General features: G+C 31.3%; 1 protein-coding gene across 1 annotated transcript in view; it reads left to right on the top strand.

Moving 5' to 3' along the window:
• Positions 1-20,164, top strand: part of LOC136971284 (activating molecule in BECN1-regulated autophagy protein 1A-like) — a 71,797-nt gene that overhangs the window by 13,251 nt on the left and 38,382 nt on the right. Inside the window, exons 2-4 of the mRNA XM_067265745.1 lie at positions 17,798-17,967; positions 19,518-19,576; positions 19,675-19,858. Of these exons, the coding sequence (XP_067121846.1) occupies positions 17,798-17,967; positions 19,518-19,576; positions 19,675-19,858 (413 nt within the window). The remainder of the gene's footprint in view (positions 1-17,797; positions 17,968-19,517; positions 19,577-19,674; positions 19,859-20,164) is intronic.

The following is a 20,164-nucleotide window of genomic DNA, read 5'->3' as shown; positions in this document are numbered from 1 at the left end:
CTTACAGATAAAACTGTAACGTATTTGTCTGTTATTGTTTTATCTGTAATGTTTGTTATTGATTATTATTTTCTTTTAAGTAAATGCATTCTGAAGACAAACATGTAGACGTTAAAAAGTAAATCAATAATAATAACGTATATAATTTCGCAAATAGTTTGACACTTGTTTAACTTTCATTATTATTGATCGTGTAAATTAACATTTATAGAAATGATTTTTAATTAAAATTATAAACCTTTATTTGTATTAGGCTATAAGCCTTTTCATGTAACATAAATATAATGCCTAACTGTTTTAGCTTTACAGGAGTTTGGTATATAAAAACATAAACATTTTTGAAATATGTTTACCTAATAGCTCTTGGATAAATATTTTTGAAATATTTTACAAATATATCAAAAATGTTTGCTGGATATTACTGGTATTGTTCTGTTGTTTATATTTGTAAAATAAAAAATAAATGTAAAATCTTGCAGATAAATATTCAGTCTGATGGAAATTCAACTCATTAGAATGTAGCACAGTACGTACAGGGTTCCCACGCACCTGGAAAGTCAGGAAAAATCGGAGATTTTCATTAGTGTTCGGAAAAATTCATGGAAAATCAAGGAATTTGTCAAAAATTATTAAAACGTCAGAGAATTTGCCTCCTTGGCTACCTTGTTATTTTTTTGCTGACAATATTCTTGACTACGTGTAGCCATCTGCAGGCATCAAGAAGTAATTTGGTAATTTGGTGCAATGCAACTTATGAAAAGGGGTGCAGAATATTTTCAGGACCCACAGCATAACAAACTGATAAATAATTTCAATTTAAATGCTATTTATCATTTTTCATTTTTAATAATATTGATTGCATAACAAAACAATTTCTGAATTTTTTTTTCTAGTTTATTAATATTTTATAAAGTTTAGGAAATTTATTTAGGGATAAATTTAATAAATATATACATTTATACGTGGATTATACAGGATTTGTTAATGAATAATAATTAATGGCTTTTTTCAAAGTTACGTAGATTTATAGTTGTGGATTAATAACAGGATAAACTCGTTTAATTTAAATAAAACATTTTATTTTTAGTTTTAATAATTTTGCAATTATAAAGAATATATAACTGTTAATTAGAAAAATAACTAACTAAAAAGTTGGAGAAGCAATAGCATATGTTCGTAGCGAGTCAAATGTTGTTTTATTTCGTCAATGTGTCATACGATAAAGGATGTGAGGGTCAGGGAAAATCTTGAAATTTAAAACAAAAATTTGAGTAAGAACCCTGTACATAACAAAAAACAAATTATTTAAATTTATTATTTAGTAAATGTTAGAGTTGAGAAGTGTGCATGTTGCTAGGAAATAGAATCTAATAGATACTAGAATAATAATTAATACAGTACAAAGAATTGAGTTTCCATCAGATAGACAGAGATTCTTCAGGAGAAGATATTTCTGAGAATAGAATGAGGAACATTCTAAATATATTTAACATTTTTTATACAGATGAAACCACTTAATATCATGTCCATGGTTCCTAGCAAAATGTATTATCCGGACTTTGACATGAAACAAATTTTGCTTAATATCACAACTGGTGATATAAACTGAAGTTGTCCTCATACAAACCCTCTTTTGTATCCAGTGAGAACAGGTTAATAAGCAGTTCACAAACATTTTTAGAATCAATTGATTTCAGATTCTCTTTTACCTGAAGCTAGAATCAGCTGGATTATGAAAACATATTGCATCCTGGCAAGAAAGGTGACACAACTCAAAAATGCAGTATTTGAGAAAAAAGAATACTATAAAACTTATAGTATAAGCTGCTTTTAAATTTCAGGTAAGTATTTATGGTGGTAAATTCTATTATATTCTATAGTATAGTAATTATGGATCTGTAGCTCTGCTCTCATCGATGTTATCAGTTAACCCTTCGTCACGCGCGCGCTCAGTCAAATCGAAATCACGCGCGCTCGGTCAATTCGGCACCAATTTAAAAAATTAATTAATAAAAATTTAACATCGGAAAACGGGTATTTTTACTTTAATCCAGTTTACTAATATGTTTGTAATCGAATTCAGTCAAAAAAGTTTTAATTTCATCATAATTTATTGATGATTTTAATTTTTTAATATTAGAAGGTAATTAGCATAAATTACAAAGTGTCGTGTTTCATCTTCGCTCCCGTTCAAGTTTATTGCTCTAGGCACGCGCCGATGTTTGTTTTTAGTTCTACTGGTGATTAGGCTTTTATTTCAACCTCGTCCGTTTTGGTTACAGAAGATGGGGAGACGGGCGTCACGTGATCGCTTACCTCACATTTTACCACAGAAATTACCTTACCTTGAAAGTTTTATTTTTTTTCTCAATTTTAATTATTATTAACTATCTTTTTTTGATGGATTCTCATACTTATATGTGTTATGAAGTTGTAGATATTTTTTTTATTAAGTTTTACAAATTTATGTTTTTTTCTTCGATTTTTATATATAAAATATACGAAAATTCAGATATTTATTAAAATTTATCAGAAATGCTAAACTATAAGTACAGTGTGTTTTACAATACTATTACGAACAGATATCGTCAATTATTTTATAAACATATTTATAATTTTAATTTTTATAAATTATTTAAATTGATGCAACGCGAAGCGCTCAGAATCAATTAATTACTGTCGCGCGTTATTAAAGATGGCGATGGGACTCGATTCAATTACTTCTTCATTTCAGATGTTAATTAAAAAGTGTTATTTTCATATAATATTAAATAGTGTATGTTTATTATAATTAATAAATCTATATAGGAATAATATATATTAATTACTGAGTGTATTTAAAAAATAAAAAAAACGGAACAAAAATATAATAGAAAAAAAATGTTTATACTATACCAAAATGTTTTTTACATCTATTCTATTAGATCTATAATAATCCTAACGATGGTGGACTTCACGCCGATCTCTGAATAAGCAAGAGACGAGAAAATTGACATCCAGGCGACACTTAACGCCTAGATGTCAATTATCTCGTCTCTTGCTTACATCTATTCTACTTTCAATACAAGAGTTATATAAATAATAATTAAGATAAACAGCATAAATTGGTAATACAGATAAAATTATATTATATATTATTTATTTATACATTTAAATATTCATTTCTATTATTCGTTTATACATTTTACATTATACAATGCTAAAATTTTATGTACATCTTGTATTGCAAGAATTATAATTAACGTATGCAAAAAAAGTTAATTTTTTATTTTCTGGGTTAGGCATAAGGGGTTGCTTTCAGTGACTTGCAAACAGGATTTTTTAGATGCAGTATTCAACAAATAAACAATTTTTATTGATATATATATCTATAAATATCGTTCATTTGTTGGACACTATTCAAAAGGTCCTGTTTGCAAGTCACTGAAAGCAACCCCTTATGCCTAACCCAGAAAATAAAAGAAATACAGAAAAATAGGTAATATAAAAAATGAATACGTTCATATAGTATTAACTTTCTAATTCTATTGTTCTTTCTGAACTTTCTATACATGACTTACATAAATTATGTGAGTGCTCACCACAAATGTATTTATTACATCGAAAACATTTATTTGTCGTCTTTCTGCCCTTTTTATAACCGCAATCAGAACAGGATGATCGCTTCCGTGATGTTGATGCTGCAGATGTGGATGCCGCAGATGTGGATGCTACTGATGTTGATGCCGGTGATGTCCCTGTTGATGCTGTTGTTGATTCTGATTCCGATTCTGATGTTTCATGTTGCAATTTAGAGAATTGAAGGGCTGCCGTTCTAATGTTTCTGGGTAAATTTTCTTTTTGTGCACGTAATTTTAATTGCGGAGTCATTAGTTCGATCGATAGCAGTTTCATGAAGTGTCTTCTGCGTTGATTTTGTGGAAGTTTATTATTCAGATAATAAATGACATGAGAATTTACGGCCGAAATATTTAGCAAACTATAAAAAATAACAAGGGGCCAGCGTCGGCAGTATCTTGCGCAATTATAACGTGACGCCAGTTTATCAACAACGTCGACGCCTCCCTTTGTAAGATTGTAAAACGTTACGATTTCGGGTTTGTTTTTTTCCTCGGTTGAAGAATCAATGCTATTGTTGTGGTGTAAAGTTGATAGTAAGAGAGTTACTTTATTTCTTTTGGGAGAATATGAAACTAAAGTACACTTTTTTTGGAATCCAAACATGCTACTGAATACAGTTCTGTTTCTCGAAGTAATGAACTCTGGCGGTATTTCTCTTTTATTTTTTTTTAAAGTACCGACTGACGTCAGCTTTATGTCTAATAATTTTAATGCAAGTTCGTAACTCGTAAACCAATTATCAAATGTTATATTCCTTCCAGAGCCTGCTACGGGTTTACATAATCTTAACACAACATCTTTAGGAGAATTACTTGTGAAATATTGGCCCTGCGGTTGCATTCCCGCATATACTTCTAAGTTGCTACTATAAAAAGTCCTTGAATCTGTCAAGGCAAAAATTTTTATCCCATATTTTGACGGCTTGCTTGGAATATATTGCCGGAATTGGCATCTGCCCTTAAATGCCTCCAACATCTCGTCTATAGTTAAATATTCCGATGGGCAATAATTCTTTTGGCAATTAGTAACAAATTTCTCAAAAAAATCTCGCACCGCAGCGAGTTTGTCAGTATTACGACGATCATTTCTAGTAGCTTTATCGTCAAATCTTAACGCTCTTATTAGAAAACTAAATCTTTTCTCTGACATCACAGGTTTTATAATTTCTATTCCGAAACCATCGGAGGTCCAAATATCTCGTAAATTTACTGTATTTAATTTCATCACCGCACATGCAAACAATATTCCTATAAAAGCTTTTATTTCACAAATATTTGTTGAGATGGCATCACGCTCGCGGCTAAATTTTTCTTTTATTCTCTCTATATACTTATTTGTATTTTCGACAATATGATTTAATATATCGTCATCAAAAAATAACTTCCAGCATTCCGAAGGTGTTTTGACGAACTTTGCTCTTCCATTTGGGCCAGGCAAATGAGTTATAATATTTTCTTTCTCTCTCCTCTGAGTTTGAAGGGGCATTTCCTTATTCCACCTAGTTACACGGTCTTTACCCATAAAAAATGAACCAGAAGTACTAACCTCGTCTAGGTCTGAACAAGATTGTTCAGATTCAGAGTCCGATTTTCGCTGCTCCAAAATATCATCCTCTTCCTCCGAAGAAAAAACATCATCATCATCTTCAATCATCTCTGTTATCTCCGAAGATGAAAGCAAGTAAAAATTACTTTTATCCATAGCGCTGTTTTAACACAATCGTAAAAAAGAAGAACTATACTCGAAACCAAAAACAGCAACAAAAACAATGACGAGCTAATGCGAAAAAACTGCACTTATATAGTATCAGAGTAAAAAGTCACGTGACAGAGAAGGGAGAGGACTAAAATTTACCAAATATGGAAATATGTGAATAGGGTTCCTTATTTGGTAAATTTTTTGTAAGCTCCCTTTTCTGTCACGTGACTCAATAATTACTGCCCTAGACCAAGCCTAACCTTGTTTGGGAATCGAAGTTTTAATTCAAAAAAATACAATTTGACAGGAGATTGATTTATTTTATTTATTTGTAGTTTGGTATCATCTTACGAAGTTTTATGACAGTAGTTCCAATAAAATTTTTATTTATTTAAGTAATTATAATTATTATTTTACCTATCATTCAGTGTTTTTACGGCAAAAATTGAAAATTTTAAAACATTCCATTTCTGGATTCATCTGAAGACAGGTACTAGAGTTATACCATTTATTTGAAAGTTTATTTACATTCTTAGAACAATAATACATATTTGAAAAGACGGCAAACAAAAAAAAACCCTCATAAAACCCATATGATCTATAAGTATTAAACCAACAGCAATAAAAGAATATTCCAATTCATGAAAGACAAAATATAGGGGAAAAAATGTATTTTATAAAACTTAACATTTTCGATGCTACATTTTTATGTGCATAGTTCATATGTATTTTACAAGCGATTTTTTATATCGTCTATTGAAATGTGTACTATTGTACATGTGAGATTCCAGACAGGGTCCAAATACCTCGCAAAACGTAAGAGAAATAGAAAAATTTCTCTAGAAAAAGGACTGTGTAACATCAATATGTCGTGAAGGTACGAAATAAACAACGTAAGTCGCAGGTGTGACTTGATCATAGGTGTTAAATGTCAAACAGAAAGATTGAACTTCGACTTGGACGCTTGTATCAACGACAAAATTTATATAAAACGCAAAAACAGCATGGCCGGGGAGAAGAAAAAACAATCGCGTGATGGTCATAAAAATGTCATTACATCCTCGATTTCTCTACTATCTAACAGAATAAAATACTCGTTGGTGTAATAAAAAATGAAATTTTTATTATATTTTCTGTAATTTGATTTGTAAATGCAAAAATTAAACTTAAAAAACATCAACTCACTATAAATAATTTTATTTATTGACATCAGATTTATTAAATTTCACGAAATTGTATTATTTTTAACCTCAGAGTAGTAAAGCTTGTTTTTTCTAGCAAAAATAATAGACTCGCTAGTCCTCAACTGTCAAAAAGAAGAAACTACTAATCGCTTTATTACTTTGTTTTCAAAAACTCCCCTTTCTATCAGCTGATAGTAAAATGGCTAACAAATTGTTTACTTTCACTTAGAAAAATGTGATGATGTCATAAAACTTTATAAAAACATTTAAAAATACCAATGGAAAAATTTAAATTATTTCTGATCAAATTTCAGTTTATTAGAAGTAATTCACTTTAAAATAACGCCATTATAAACAAAGAAGCGCGCGCGCGCGCCACCGCTGCGGCTATTTTTAGTAACAACAACTGGCGGGAAATTTGAAAATTGAAATCCGAGATAACGCGCGCCATAGTGCCGATTTGGCACCAATAATTAATTAAAAATAACGGAACGCTTTAAGCAAAAAATGAATAGCGCATCATAAAATTGAAGAAAAATTAGACAGGTAATAATTTTTTTCAGATTTTTCGGACAGATTTATGGTGGTAAATTCTATTATATTCTATAGTATAGTAATTATGGATCTGTAGCTCTGCTCTCATCGATGTTATCAGTTAAATATATGTAAGGTCTTTGAGTTATGTCACTTTTCTTGCCGGGGTGCGATATGTGAACTGCTTATTAACCTCCTCTCACTGAACTCAAAAGAGGTTTTTTGTGTGTTGTATGAAGATATTTTTCCATATTCAGTGTAATAATAGTAGTATTTTTATTATAAATCAAAGTTTTTATAATTTTATACTGTATTGTAATAGCTTTATGCCACAAAATAATTTTTTAAAAGTAAAGAACAACTGCACACCGGGGTGTAAAACAATGCTACTCACAAAAACCTTTAACCGGTGTGTAACACACTTATCAGGCACTACAAACGTTTTCAAAACCCCTCCTGGGTTCTTCTTCAGGTAAAAAAAACTAGCTAGAATGATTTTCGAAGATGAAAAAAAGAACCAAATCACGAGATGAACAGCATCGAACGTCTAATTCTTTTACGTAAGATTGAACATTATTTTAAAAAATTTTTCTACTTCGGATCCAGATGGTCATCGATGTCACATGCCACCATGAGAAACATCAAATCGCAAACGTTTCCTTACCTCCTTCACAAACAATCTTTTAGGTATTAGATACTGTTAATCCTCTGTATGCATTAGGGCCTGCCAAGCCAAGGAAAGAGTTATCTCATCCCTAGAATTAATGGATGAGGATGTACTGTAAGCCTTTTAAATCTTGATCTGCTCCAACCATTTGAGATGGTCTATGGAGGGTGTGGTGACAATCAACTTAGCCTTTGAAAAGTCTGCTATAATCTCAGGATCAGAGGCATAAGTTGATAACAAGTTGGAGCATTTATTGTGTTGTATGTCATGCATATGCTCTTTTAATCTGACCCAAGTGCCCGAAATGGACGGTTGGGGTCAGCATATATTAGAGTTGGCTCACTTGATTTGTTACAACTCAGTTTTTCAATTCTGTGGGGTGACTTACACTCAAAGTAGAGGTGTCCCCATGGGTAGTTCAGTATCCGGAGATTTGTGTGAGTTGGTTATCAGACAACTGGAGAGTAAGACACTCCCGAATTTCCTCCAAAACATCATCCTTTACAAACAGTACGTGGATGACATTATTATTCTAAGGAGAATGTCTCCAGACCTTACCAGATTTATGGACGAAGTGAACAACAATCTATATGGACTATCCCTGGAAGTTGAACAGCATAGCAACTCAAGGGTCCATTTCCTTGACTTGGATATTACGATTGGGGATTCTTGCGTTTAAACTTCTGTATATCATAAACCATCCAGCCAACCCACCTACATTCTAATAGACTCCTGTGACCTGGTGCGATACAAGAAGGCTGCATTCAGAGCCCTTGTTAAAAGAGCCCCATACACACTCGTCTACCCATCAGGCACTCGAGGAGGAGTTGAGATTCTTGGATGACATTGCCAAGAAGCATGGGTACCATAACATTATACAAAAAAATTTCTCAGCTGATCAATCGAATGATAACTCCTTCTATGGAGGATATTTCACAAAATGGCAGCCAAAAGATGGAGAAACAGAGGATTCCTATTACTTACAACCCACTGTTTGGATCAATATATAATAGAATCGCATGACAATGGAGTGTCTCCCTTGCATACAGAAGGTCCCCCTCCCTTTTTGATATGCTATGCAATGGAAAAGACAGATCTAGCATAGAAAGACTTCCTGGTGTATATGTGGTCCCGCTTAGGGATAACTGATTTGATAAAGAATTAATATACATAGGATCGATGAAACGGGTGGTTGGGTCAGATTAAAAGAGCATATGCACGACATACAACACAATAAATGCTCCACCTTGTTATCAACTTATGTCTCTGATCCTGAGATTATAGCAGACTTTTCAAAGGCTAAGTTGATTGTCACCACACCCTGCATAGACCATCTCAAATGGTTGGAGCAGATGAAGATTTATAAGGGTTACAGTACATCCTCATCCATTAATTCTAGGGATGAGATAACTCTTTCCTTGGCTTGGCAGGCCCTAATGCATACAGAGGATTAACAGTATCTAATACCTAAAAGATTGTTTGTGAAGGAGGTAAGGAAACGTTTGCGATTTGATGTTTCTCATGGTGGCATGTGACATCGATGACCATCTGGATCCGAAGTAGAAAAATTTTTTAAAATAATGTTCAATCTTACGTAAAAGAATTAGACGTTCGATGCTGTTCATCTCGTGATTTGGTTCTTTTTTTCATCTTCGAAAATCATTCTAGCTAGTTTTTTTTACCTGAAGAAGAACCCAGGAGGGGTTTTGAAAACGTTTGTAGTGCTTGATAAGTGTGTTACACACCGGTTAAAGGTTTTTGTGAATAGCATTGTTTTTTAAAAGATTTTTGTAATCATTTGTCAAGTATTGTTAGTTTTGTTTTAGTAAGTGCAATGTACTGAAACTTGCTGCTTCAACCTGGTACGACAATGTCAAACTTATTCACTTATATTTGACAAAATGTTCGCAGAATATTTAAACTTTTGTACTTTGCACATAAAATCTCACTACTAATTGGAATAATAGTTGCCATAGCTCCAACAAACCATTGATATAATGCAGTATAAACATCATCTACCTTACTATGACTTCTTTTTTGATTAGCACAGCTTGAAATGGCTGCTTCTCGCAGTTCTTTAAATTTGTAAATCTTACCATTGATCAACAGAAAATATTTGTTTAGGAGATTCATCACAAGAGGCAATAATTTCCAACTTATTTTCATACTTAATTGAGTACATTTTTGGTTTACTGCCATCAGATTTTTCCAAATATCATATTCATGTCCAAATATATTTGAGATAGTTGAGTTTCACACACTTGTTCAATCAAAAGATCTATTTAGAAAGATAAAACAGAAAAGAAAGATCCTTAGCATACACAGGTGGGTTGACTCTGATCTCTGTTCAATCTGCATTATGGTCCATCTGCTTCCATATATAGATTTTGTACATGACTTTTATAATTGGGCTGCAATTTGAAAAAAATTGTAGACTTATAAATTCCCACTGTTGTCCATCTGTCCATCTTTATTCTTGAGAACAGAGCTAGTTAGATGAAAGACGAGACCATGTATGAAAACCTTACAGACAGGAGTTCCCTGTTAACTTATATATGAACTTCTGACGCAAACCAGAAGTCATGTTATTTCAATTCAAAACTTTTCCCCTGAAAGCAGTTGTGATCAGAAAGTAGGCACCTCTTTGATGCCACGTCAGGATGACACCACTGTGTCTCGCTAGATGGACATAGAAACTGTGATGGCAATTTATTCTCATTTGTTATGTGGTCACGCATGCACGCAGTTGGATCCGAGATAGAGGAGTATGAAACAGTGGGTCGGAAGCAAGACACTCAGATACTAGGTTAACAAAACAAATATCTGTTTATTTTATGTTATATGATCTGCATACTATCAGTAATAAGAAAAATAGATATTAGATACTAGAGCAACATCAATGCATTCGTGAGAGAGAGAGAGAGTTTACATAAAATCATGCATTGTTATAAATACTTGGAGATAAATGGAAGTCTTTGTAGATGGGAGGATTGTTCCATTGACAGAAGGGTTGAGAAGCAAGAGTCTGGCACAAAGGGGCAGTCTGAAGAAGGCATTGAAATTTCTTGTTCTGGAGTCAATTGGAGGAGGTAATAATCAGACTATAACATTGGAGGAGCAGGCGATGACTTCTTGAACAGTAGAGGAATTAGTGACGACTTTAACCATTGGGGGAACTGACAACAACTGCCTGAACTGGCTGCTGTCTGTCATATTAAAACTGATAGAATATGGCCAGAGGGTCAGAAGGTCACGGGAAAGTGTCTCTGTCAACATTGAGAACACAGAAGATGAGACACTCTCAAGTAGAAAAGTTAACAATTATCGCTGCTGACAATATCATATTGACTAATTTTCCCCTTTTTTGTTTATTAAACTTTTGTTCATAAAGTCTGGGTTCTCACACAATTAATAGATGACTGGCACAACTCTATTGTTAAAGGAAAAGTATGATGTACAGGGGCAAACCACTACTAATTTGAGGTGGAGAGCATATATTTTAAATTAAATAAATTAAAAATTACAGCCTGGCATTGTGATGATGTCACAAATAATTGTTAAAATATAAAGTAGATTTAAAAATTTTTTAAATATTCACAAAGTTTTATGCATTTTTTATGATTTCCTGTGTGGAATACTTTTTTAAATTTAGTAAAGTGAGCAAATGCAAAAATTTTCTCCATATTAATGATAATTTGGAGACTATGGAAACAAAAAGTCAATATATTTTTCAAGGTATAAAGTGAAATCTGGGTATTAAATAACAATAGTGAGGTTGAGGCCGAAGTTTTAAATGCAAAAACATGTATGTCGGACGTTCAGCACTGCTTTCCTGTAAGCTTAGAAGTTTGACAATGACATTTGGAATGTCAAGCATGATTCTACTGACTATCCAAACACCATTGTCAAACTTCTAGGCTTACAGGAAAGTGGCGCTGAATGTCCGACATACACATTTTCGCGTTTAAAACTTCGGCCTCAACCTCGCTATTAACTGGTTAAATTTACATTATATATAAATGATGGTTTTTGAAAAATGATAACATTAAGTGAGCGTTACTGTTAGGCAAAGTGATATGTATATGTTTGAGTTCATCTTATACTAAAAATCTGTGACATCATCATTTATTTAATAAGCATTTTAAATAACTGATATTGTCACAGAACAAAGAGTAATTGATGATTATAAAAATTGTGAAATATTTCTGATGTTTGCACATCTGTTTATCATAATGCTGATCTTTGTATTTGTATTACAATTGCTCATTTTAAGCTCCTGCTTTTACTGTTTGTACGCATTTTCCACTATGAGTGCACCTTTTTTTTTTCTGTCATTTCTGAGTTGTATTATATAGTTTATATTTTATTTTCAGGAATACAGATTTAATTATAATAAAAAGAGATGTTTTAATGAAATTAAAAGTTATAAAGACATAAAATAATAAACTATTCTTCAAATACTCTTAAGTACAAAACAACTAGTTGTCAGGAAGGTGATATCTACAGGTTGGTTCAGGAGGATGTAGAGCTTATTTTAGAGGTCATTTGAGCAAAAAATGTCTTATAAACTGGGGTGTTACTTTCAATAATTAAGAAGTAATTTACTGTAAACAGTGTGTAACCTGTTTTCATTAGATTACTGCATGTAGGGATGAATGAAAGATATCATGTACCAAATGAAAATAAAAACACACGAGGAGCTAATAGCACATTTGCAAGATGCTATGCTAATCAAATATAGGCAGATTGGCAAGCACAGTTCATAAGCATATGGATAACTGTATTGAAGTGGATGGAGAAATTTTAAGAATCCTCATAAACTAAGTTTATAAATATTAATCTGTAACAACTTTTATTTTTAATGTTATTTACAATAGTTTATTATAGAAAAATGCATTTTGTTTTCAAATTTCAATTTAGCCACTGTTAGGCCGCGACTCCACTAGCCGTAAAACAGCCGTAAAACCCCTCGCCGTAAAAGCTTTTAATCACGTGACCTATTTGCGTTTGCGCTCGGATTGCGGTGGAGGTCCGGCTAGCGAAGCTTTTTACGACGACAGTACTATTACGGTGTATACGTGATATATCGATATAAAGACAATAATTATATTCTACGAGTTTTTTCTATACTATAATTACAAATATAGTAAAAGTAATATCTTTACTTTCATATATTGACTTTTATTATTATATTATTAAGATAATATACAGCATTTATAAGCTTAGCTTTTTTATTATATACTCCTCTAAATTGAAGGATTTTCCTTTGGCCGTTCATATCGCGTGTTTTAGGCATCCATTATTATAATCGGAATACCTCTTGTCGTAGATACATGAATACTTTCGGATGTTTTCGATAAATCTTTCCAGATCTTCTAGAGTAGCCACCAGAGAACGTACACAAAAGCTCGTTTTCCGCCATTTTCGCACCGTGTCACGATGACCTAGATTTTACTGACTTCTGATTGGTGGATGCTACCGGTTTACGGTCGTATTCACTTCGAAAGTTGAACACTGCTCAACTCGCTTTTACGTTGGTTTTACGACCTGCTCAGGCGTAAAATATCATGGTCACGTGATTAAAAGCTTTTACGGCAAGGGGTTTTACGGCCCTTTTACGGCTAGTGGAGTTGCGGCCTTACATGCTGTTCACAGCGAATTACTCCATAAGTGTTGAGGATAAGACCCAAGTTTATATTATGCTAATTTATTTAATTTTTTACGTAAATGTGTTTTTTTAATGAAAAAATCAAATGTATAATACGTGTAAATTTAACAAAATTAACAAAACAAAACAAATGATAAATTGAATTATTACTATAGTTTGTATGATTATTGGAATGTTCTAAAAATCTTTTCCCCACACATCTTATCCACCATTTCTTAGTTTTATAGTTAGTTAACATTCTGTCGTAGGTAGACAATATTTTTGAAGTGTATATTTTGAGTCCCTGTATTAATCTGTGCAATCCATTTTGTTTTGGGAATAGATAATTCTGATATGTCTTCCATTTTCTTGATACAAAAACTGAATTTCAGTTTATATTTTTTTCAAATATCAGCTATTATTATACTATTATTCTGTCATTCGTCATTTCAATATGTAAAATGTGTGTATTCAACTATAAATGTGTTAAGAATGATTTATATAGCTTGTTTACTACATTATTTAATTGTCTTCCCTAATAGATTGCTATTTAATCAGATAAATTAACTTTAACCATTTTGCTTATTGCAATTAATTATTACTTTTGGTTTTGACATTTCAACCAATATTTCAATTCAGACTCGTGATAAATATGGAGTACGTCTTGCTTTAAGGTGCTTCACTTTACAATACTTTGCTAATATGTCACATTTCAATTATATTTAAGTTTATTACTTTCTGCACTTGTCTTGTTTTTAAAGGGATTTTATTACTTTTACTTTTGCAATTCTTGTCCTAGTGTTAGTGCACATTTAATAAATACAAATACCCTAGCACTTATAATCCAAAAAGGGTGAGCAGCAGGCAAAGGAGACTACAATCCTACAAAGTATTTGTTCGGCAACTTTTGCCACACCTTCCTGTCCAGATACACTCATGCCTCTTATAACACACTTCCTCACATTTTCTTTCTGGCTCAACACCTTATTTCCTTTCATATATTCATCCACTTGTTCCAACCAAGACTTTCTCAGCCTTCCCCTACTATGCTTCCCATCTGCCTTTCCCATGTATACTCTCTTTGTCAGTTCTTCTCCTTTCACATTTAATAAATAATCATGTAAATATATATTTATATGCCCTGGAAAGTGAAAAAAGGCTGTGATCTGAAACCTAACCTGCCATATTAGTGAGATATGCTTACACGTGTGTTGCAAGTGTAAACATATTTCATCTCTTTTCAGTTTAATATTGTCTTAACTTTTTCTTTTTTATTACTTATGGCTTTAAATTATTGAGAGACATGCAAAGAAAAGAAGTTGGGAGGAGCTAAATGCTAAATTATAATTTTGTTGGTGAAAGATTGAGTGGGTGAGGAGATAGAGGAGGGTCGTGTATCTCAAGAGTTGTAGAACTTAATGAAGATTCTACTTGTTATTAACGTTTACACTGTTTTATAAAATCCATCTCTATCCTCAAAATTAAGCTTTTTGATATTTTATAGTAATTAAAAATATAAAAAGTTTTTTATAACAAAATATGATAACAGATGGTGCCCCCCACAATTTTATTTTTTGCATACATATACCGTATTTTACGGACTATAAGACGCACTTTTTTCTTCGAAAAATTACCTCCAAAATTCAGGTTCGTCTTATAGGTATTTTTTTTTAAAAATTGCTTAAAAATTAAGATGCGTCTTATAGTCCGTAGTGTCTTATAGTCCGTAAAAATTGGTAAAAGTTCTTTAAATAAAAACTCATAACATCCAGGAAAGCTATGCAACTCTCATTGCTAGATTTTTTCTGTTTGTTGTTATTAGGAGTCATAAGAGCAGAGCAAGTGTCAGATGAATTAAAAGCTACTGGGTAATCTTTAATATTGTGTTATCCTGTCAGAAATTGAGTGTTTTAAAATCTTTTCTAGGCTGGAAGAAATATACAATACCACCTTCACCGGAACCTTAAAATATCTCCAGCAGAAAATATTTTTAATAAAATGAGATATAGGCGAATGTGTTTAGAGATGAAGAGCTTTGAGATTTTCAAAGCTGAAAAAGGGGGAATTTGCATCAATTTCAAGGATGAAGTAAAAGTTTCATCCACAAGTTCTCTATGACAGTCTAAAGATATCACAAATTCTGGTTACAAAAACAGATACCAATTTTATATCCTGCATTATGGGTCACTGTACAGAAGCTGTTGATTGCTTTCCCATCTTCCTATTTAGTAGAATGTGGATTTAGTGCAGTTAAGAACCTCATCACAAAAAAAGAAATCAACTGCAAATTAGTACTCGTGGAGACTTATGAATGTTACTCACAAACATTGAGCCGAACATAAATAATCTCATATCATACCATCAGATTCACTCATCTCATTAAAAAAATAATGTCCTTTGTGTCTTAAAACAAAACTTATAATTTGAATAAATACTACTTTAAATATAAAGATATTTTATTTTTACATCACCATTCACCATCCAAGACACCAAAGTTAAATTTGAAATTTTGCTATAATACAGTTGTATAGAGTTATTTCACTTGGGGTTCATGGTTAGATTTTTGCTATGAGAAGGGATCCATGGGAATAATACGTTTGGAACCATTGCTCTACACCAAGTGTAGTGCTGAAATTTAGTAATGCCATTGAGTCTTTCCAAGTCGTGAAGACCTTCCTGACAACTTTAAGCATACACATGACATTGTACATGTTCTGTAAATGACATTGGTAATATCTAACAATTGTAATCAATGGGCAGAAGAGCAACATCAAAACAAATGAAGATGGACAAGTTTTTTAACAAATTGTGAAGTCAAGTGAAGTGCTAATGAGAATATATAATTTGCCTCCTTTTGTGTTTATAGTACATAGTTTGTCAGCTCTGTCCTAAACATGTATGGCTTAATGTATACAATCTTGTAACGTACGTGTTTCAATAGAATAAGAATCTAGATCTCAAGACACTGAATAATTGCAATTACTGTTATTTCTTATATGTTGGGGGTTAAACGGAAATTTTTTTGAACAATGGATATTTATTCCAGGTGTGCAGAAAATCCATTATTCACAATACAATGGATGATTTTTGGTGGCCTGAACAATCTGTTGAAACAAATAAATGTTAGTAGTGGACTCAAACATTTTTGACATTAACAAAAGTGTCAACTTTAAGAAAGATTGTAGAACAAATGATGTTATTTGTTCTATAACCATCTAATAACATTTATTGTTCTGCAGTAAAAATTTGAAAGTCAGTCTTGAAGGAGAAAGTATTAGAAACTTCCAAATTCAAGCTAGAGAATTTTAATATTATTTTTTAAGATAGAAGTTCAGGTAGGAATGCATAATATCAATTAATGCATGAACTGACACACGCAAAATGAACTAGAAAGAATTAAAGGCAAGATATGTATACACACTAAACACTTGCTACTCTGGTCATTCCTTGTATAGAGTCGTGCCAGATTACCGAGACTGCTTAGGCCTAAAACCTACCTAAAGGCAATGAATGATACGACTTATCAATCTTCAGTACTGATTTTATTTGGAGGCAGGCAGGTAAATAATACGGCATACCGAAATGCAATACCATACATAGAAATGAAACTCAAGTAAACAGGAAAATGGGATAGTTGACATGATTATTATTGCTATGGAAATACAAGTGCAAAGGCAATCACACTAGATGATTTGCTGGATTAGTGATGGCCAGATTAGCAAGAGTCTGCTATATCTGTGTTGGGGAAAATTACAATATCAGGTAAATGTCTCTGGCACATAAAGGATTTTTCATGTTTTTTAAAAATGTTCTTGGTGACTTTAGAGTAAGGAAAAATTTGTAAAGTTAGCTTCTTGTCCTTAATTTGTTTTTTAAATATTCTGTCTATTTGGGCCTTTTCTTTTAATCACAACTTATTACAAGAGTAGTAAGTCAAATTGACAGATAACTCACATTGTTATATATCTCACACCTGCTTTTAAATTGACTTTAAAACACAGATAATCTGTGGGTTACCTATACAAAATTACAGCATTTAAACTCCATAAAAGTTTTTAAAAATTAAGTTAAAAAGTAAAATTTTATTTTCAGTTAAAACTAACATAAATTAGAATAAACTAGCATAATTGAAACTTTATACAAATTGTAAAGCAGAGTAGTAGTAATGCAAGTGGCTGTAAAGTGTGGGATCTGTTATAAAACAATTAAGAGAAAAGGTCTAAAAAAACTGATACATTATGCAATGTCAATGTTTAAAAGTTATCTTTTTTTTTTTTTGTTTAATAAAATTCATTTATTGTATGTTAGATATAGAAACCAAGATTTTTTATAATCTTTGGTCATTTAAATCCTTAACATATGTTTAACATTATAATTAGAATTACAGATAAACATTGAAATTTTTTAAAATTAAGTCTTAAAAACTAATTTATAAACTAATTACAGATCCAGTTAATGTAATTAATTCCACTCCTAAAAAAATGAAGCAAAACAACAATGTTGCGTGTGTTCTTGAGCATAGAGAGAAAGGATTACATTCGAAATTCAAGAATGACAACTTGAGATTACGGGAATTGGCCGAAGATAAGGTGGCAACATATCGTATGGAGGAAACAGTAAGTTTTGAAATATAATGTTTACTATATTAATACTAATTTATAAGAAGGATATATATATATATATAATATGAAAAGATTGTAGTCATATCCTATTAATCAAACATACAACACAAACCTCATTCAAGAAGTCTAAATATTCTTGGGAGGTATTCCTCCCATCTTGAACAGTTGTTTGATTCTGCTGAAGATTGGAGGAATGTCTCCCAAGAATGTTTCAGAAAATAAGGTTTTTAGACTTTGTATTCTGTGTTTAAGAACAGACATGGAGTTGTTGTTTACTGGCTATCATTTCCTATTAAGTTTTTTGAATTTTAAAAACCACATCTTTTGTAGAATTAGGGCATGTTTGTAAAATGGAATAAGTTAAATGAGAATGATATCATCATTAATCTCATTTTTGCTGACATTTTGACAGTTTGTTTACAATTAAATGTCTGTTTCTAAAGTTGAGATGTGGATGTTGCTTGTGTAATCGTATGGACAATTTTTCTTGTTATTTCACTTCTTTAATACACAGAATATACATTCAAGTGGATTTAGAAATATCAATATTGCAGGATGCTATTTTCTTCCTGATGTGAAATAACTCTTTCCTTCATTAATTTCATTAAAAACTACATTATTATAGAGGATGTGTATTTAGCTGAGCTAATTCTGTATGATCATTATCTTAGTAATTTATTAACTAGTTTGACTTTACAAATATACTTTAAGAGATTTATTCTTTCCAATAAGGATGAGGCTTCTTATGTAAAAAATAAATTTCTTTGATTCTAAATTGATTACAAATATTAAGGAGGTGTTTTTGAAACTAAAAAAGAAAACTCTTGATATGTAACTTTGGGAAATTGCTTTTACTAAGAGATAAGAAAAGTATTCATAATAGAGGATACTTGTAGTCATAAATATCAGTCATCTAATATTAACAGTATCAAGTTCTAAAATGTGAAACTTAAAATACATTTATAAAATCCTGTTTATTGTAATTAGAATTTCAGTTACAGTTATTGTTATCTTCACATAAATAGACAGTTATGTATTGACAAGACTGATAACATGTTATCATTATCAGTCTTAATCAATGCTTCAAAAGTTGAAATTGTTTTCTTTGTTCTTTGCTCGCACTATAATTTAAAAATTACTGACATTTATTACTTCGATTTATGATGAACGAATTACTATTTATTAAGAAGTCTTCAATTTATACAACTTTTATTTTAACATGAGCTTTTAGCATTAGTCAATAAAATCAGAATTTTTATTTTTGTAGTCTTATTTACTTATCCTTCTTAATGTCATTTGTTCATCATCATCAGTGTAGGCAAATCTAAAAGTGATTCTATGATACATAAATTGAGAAAAAGTTATAGTAATTTAATAAATATCTATTTTAAGAAAGAATAAAAGAATTTTTCTTTAAACATTGAGTTATTTTTAGGTCTGTTAATATAAATTGCATACAAATAATAATTTACTTATGTGTTTTATTGTTTAAGAAATTTAAAAAAAAAAATGGTATTTGAAAACATTTATTTTTGTTTTCATAGCATTGTAAGCTACCCAGTTCAGTAAGATCAACATTCCTTATGGCATTTAGTTCCGACGGGTGAGTAAGATTTGGTATTATAAATTATATTGAAAATTAATTTTTTATTTTAATATCTGAAATATGTTGTATTTGAGAGTTTAAAATTATTTGTTTAGGTCTAAAGTTGCATCGACACATGGTGATCATAAAATATATGTTTGTGATGTAAGGAAAGGTACTTTGTTGCATACATTAGTTGGACATCCAAGAACTCCTTGGTGTGTTGCTTTTCATCCTTCATCTAATGACATTTTAGCATCTGGTTGTTTAGGAGGAGAAGTAAGAGTTTGGGATCTGCATGTAAGTGATAATTTAATTAGCAAGTTATTTTTTATTTGAAATATTTAATAGCTTCCTGTTTTTTAACTGTAAGTAGTTTCTAGAAAACAGACATTGAATGAACAGTTCATAAAATGAGATGTCTCATTCATAAAAATAAATATCAGGTCAGTCCATAAGTCCATGTGCATTTTTATGACCTTGAGAAAAATCTTGTTTTGCTGTTAAAAATGTCAGTCTAATGTGATAATTTTTACACTGAAGTGTTAAATTGGATCTCATTCATATAATACTGTTCAGAATTGTAAACATTTCAGTTGTTTATTT

This window comes from Centruroides vittatus, unplaced genomic scaffold, assembly GCF_030686945.1.
Source record: "Centruroides vittatus isolate TY-2023 unplaced genomic scaffold, ASM3068694v2 contig_2433, whole genome shotgun sequence".
In the NCBI taxonomy this organism is placed as follows: domain Eukaryota; kingdom Metazoa; phylum Arthropoda; class Arachnida; order Scorpiones; family Buthidae; genus Centruroides; species Centruroides vittatus.
The sequence above is the reverse complement of the archived record's forward strand: the minus strand, read 5'-3'. Positions and strand labels throughout refer to the sequence as shown.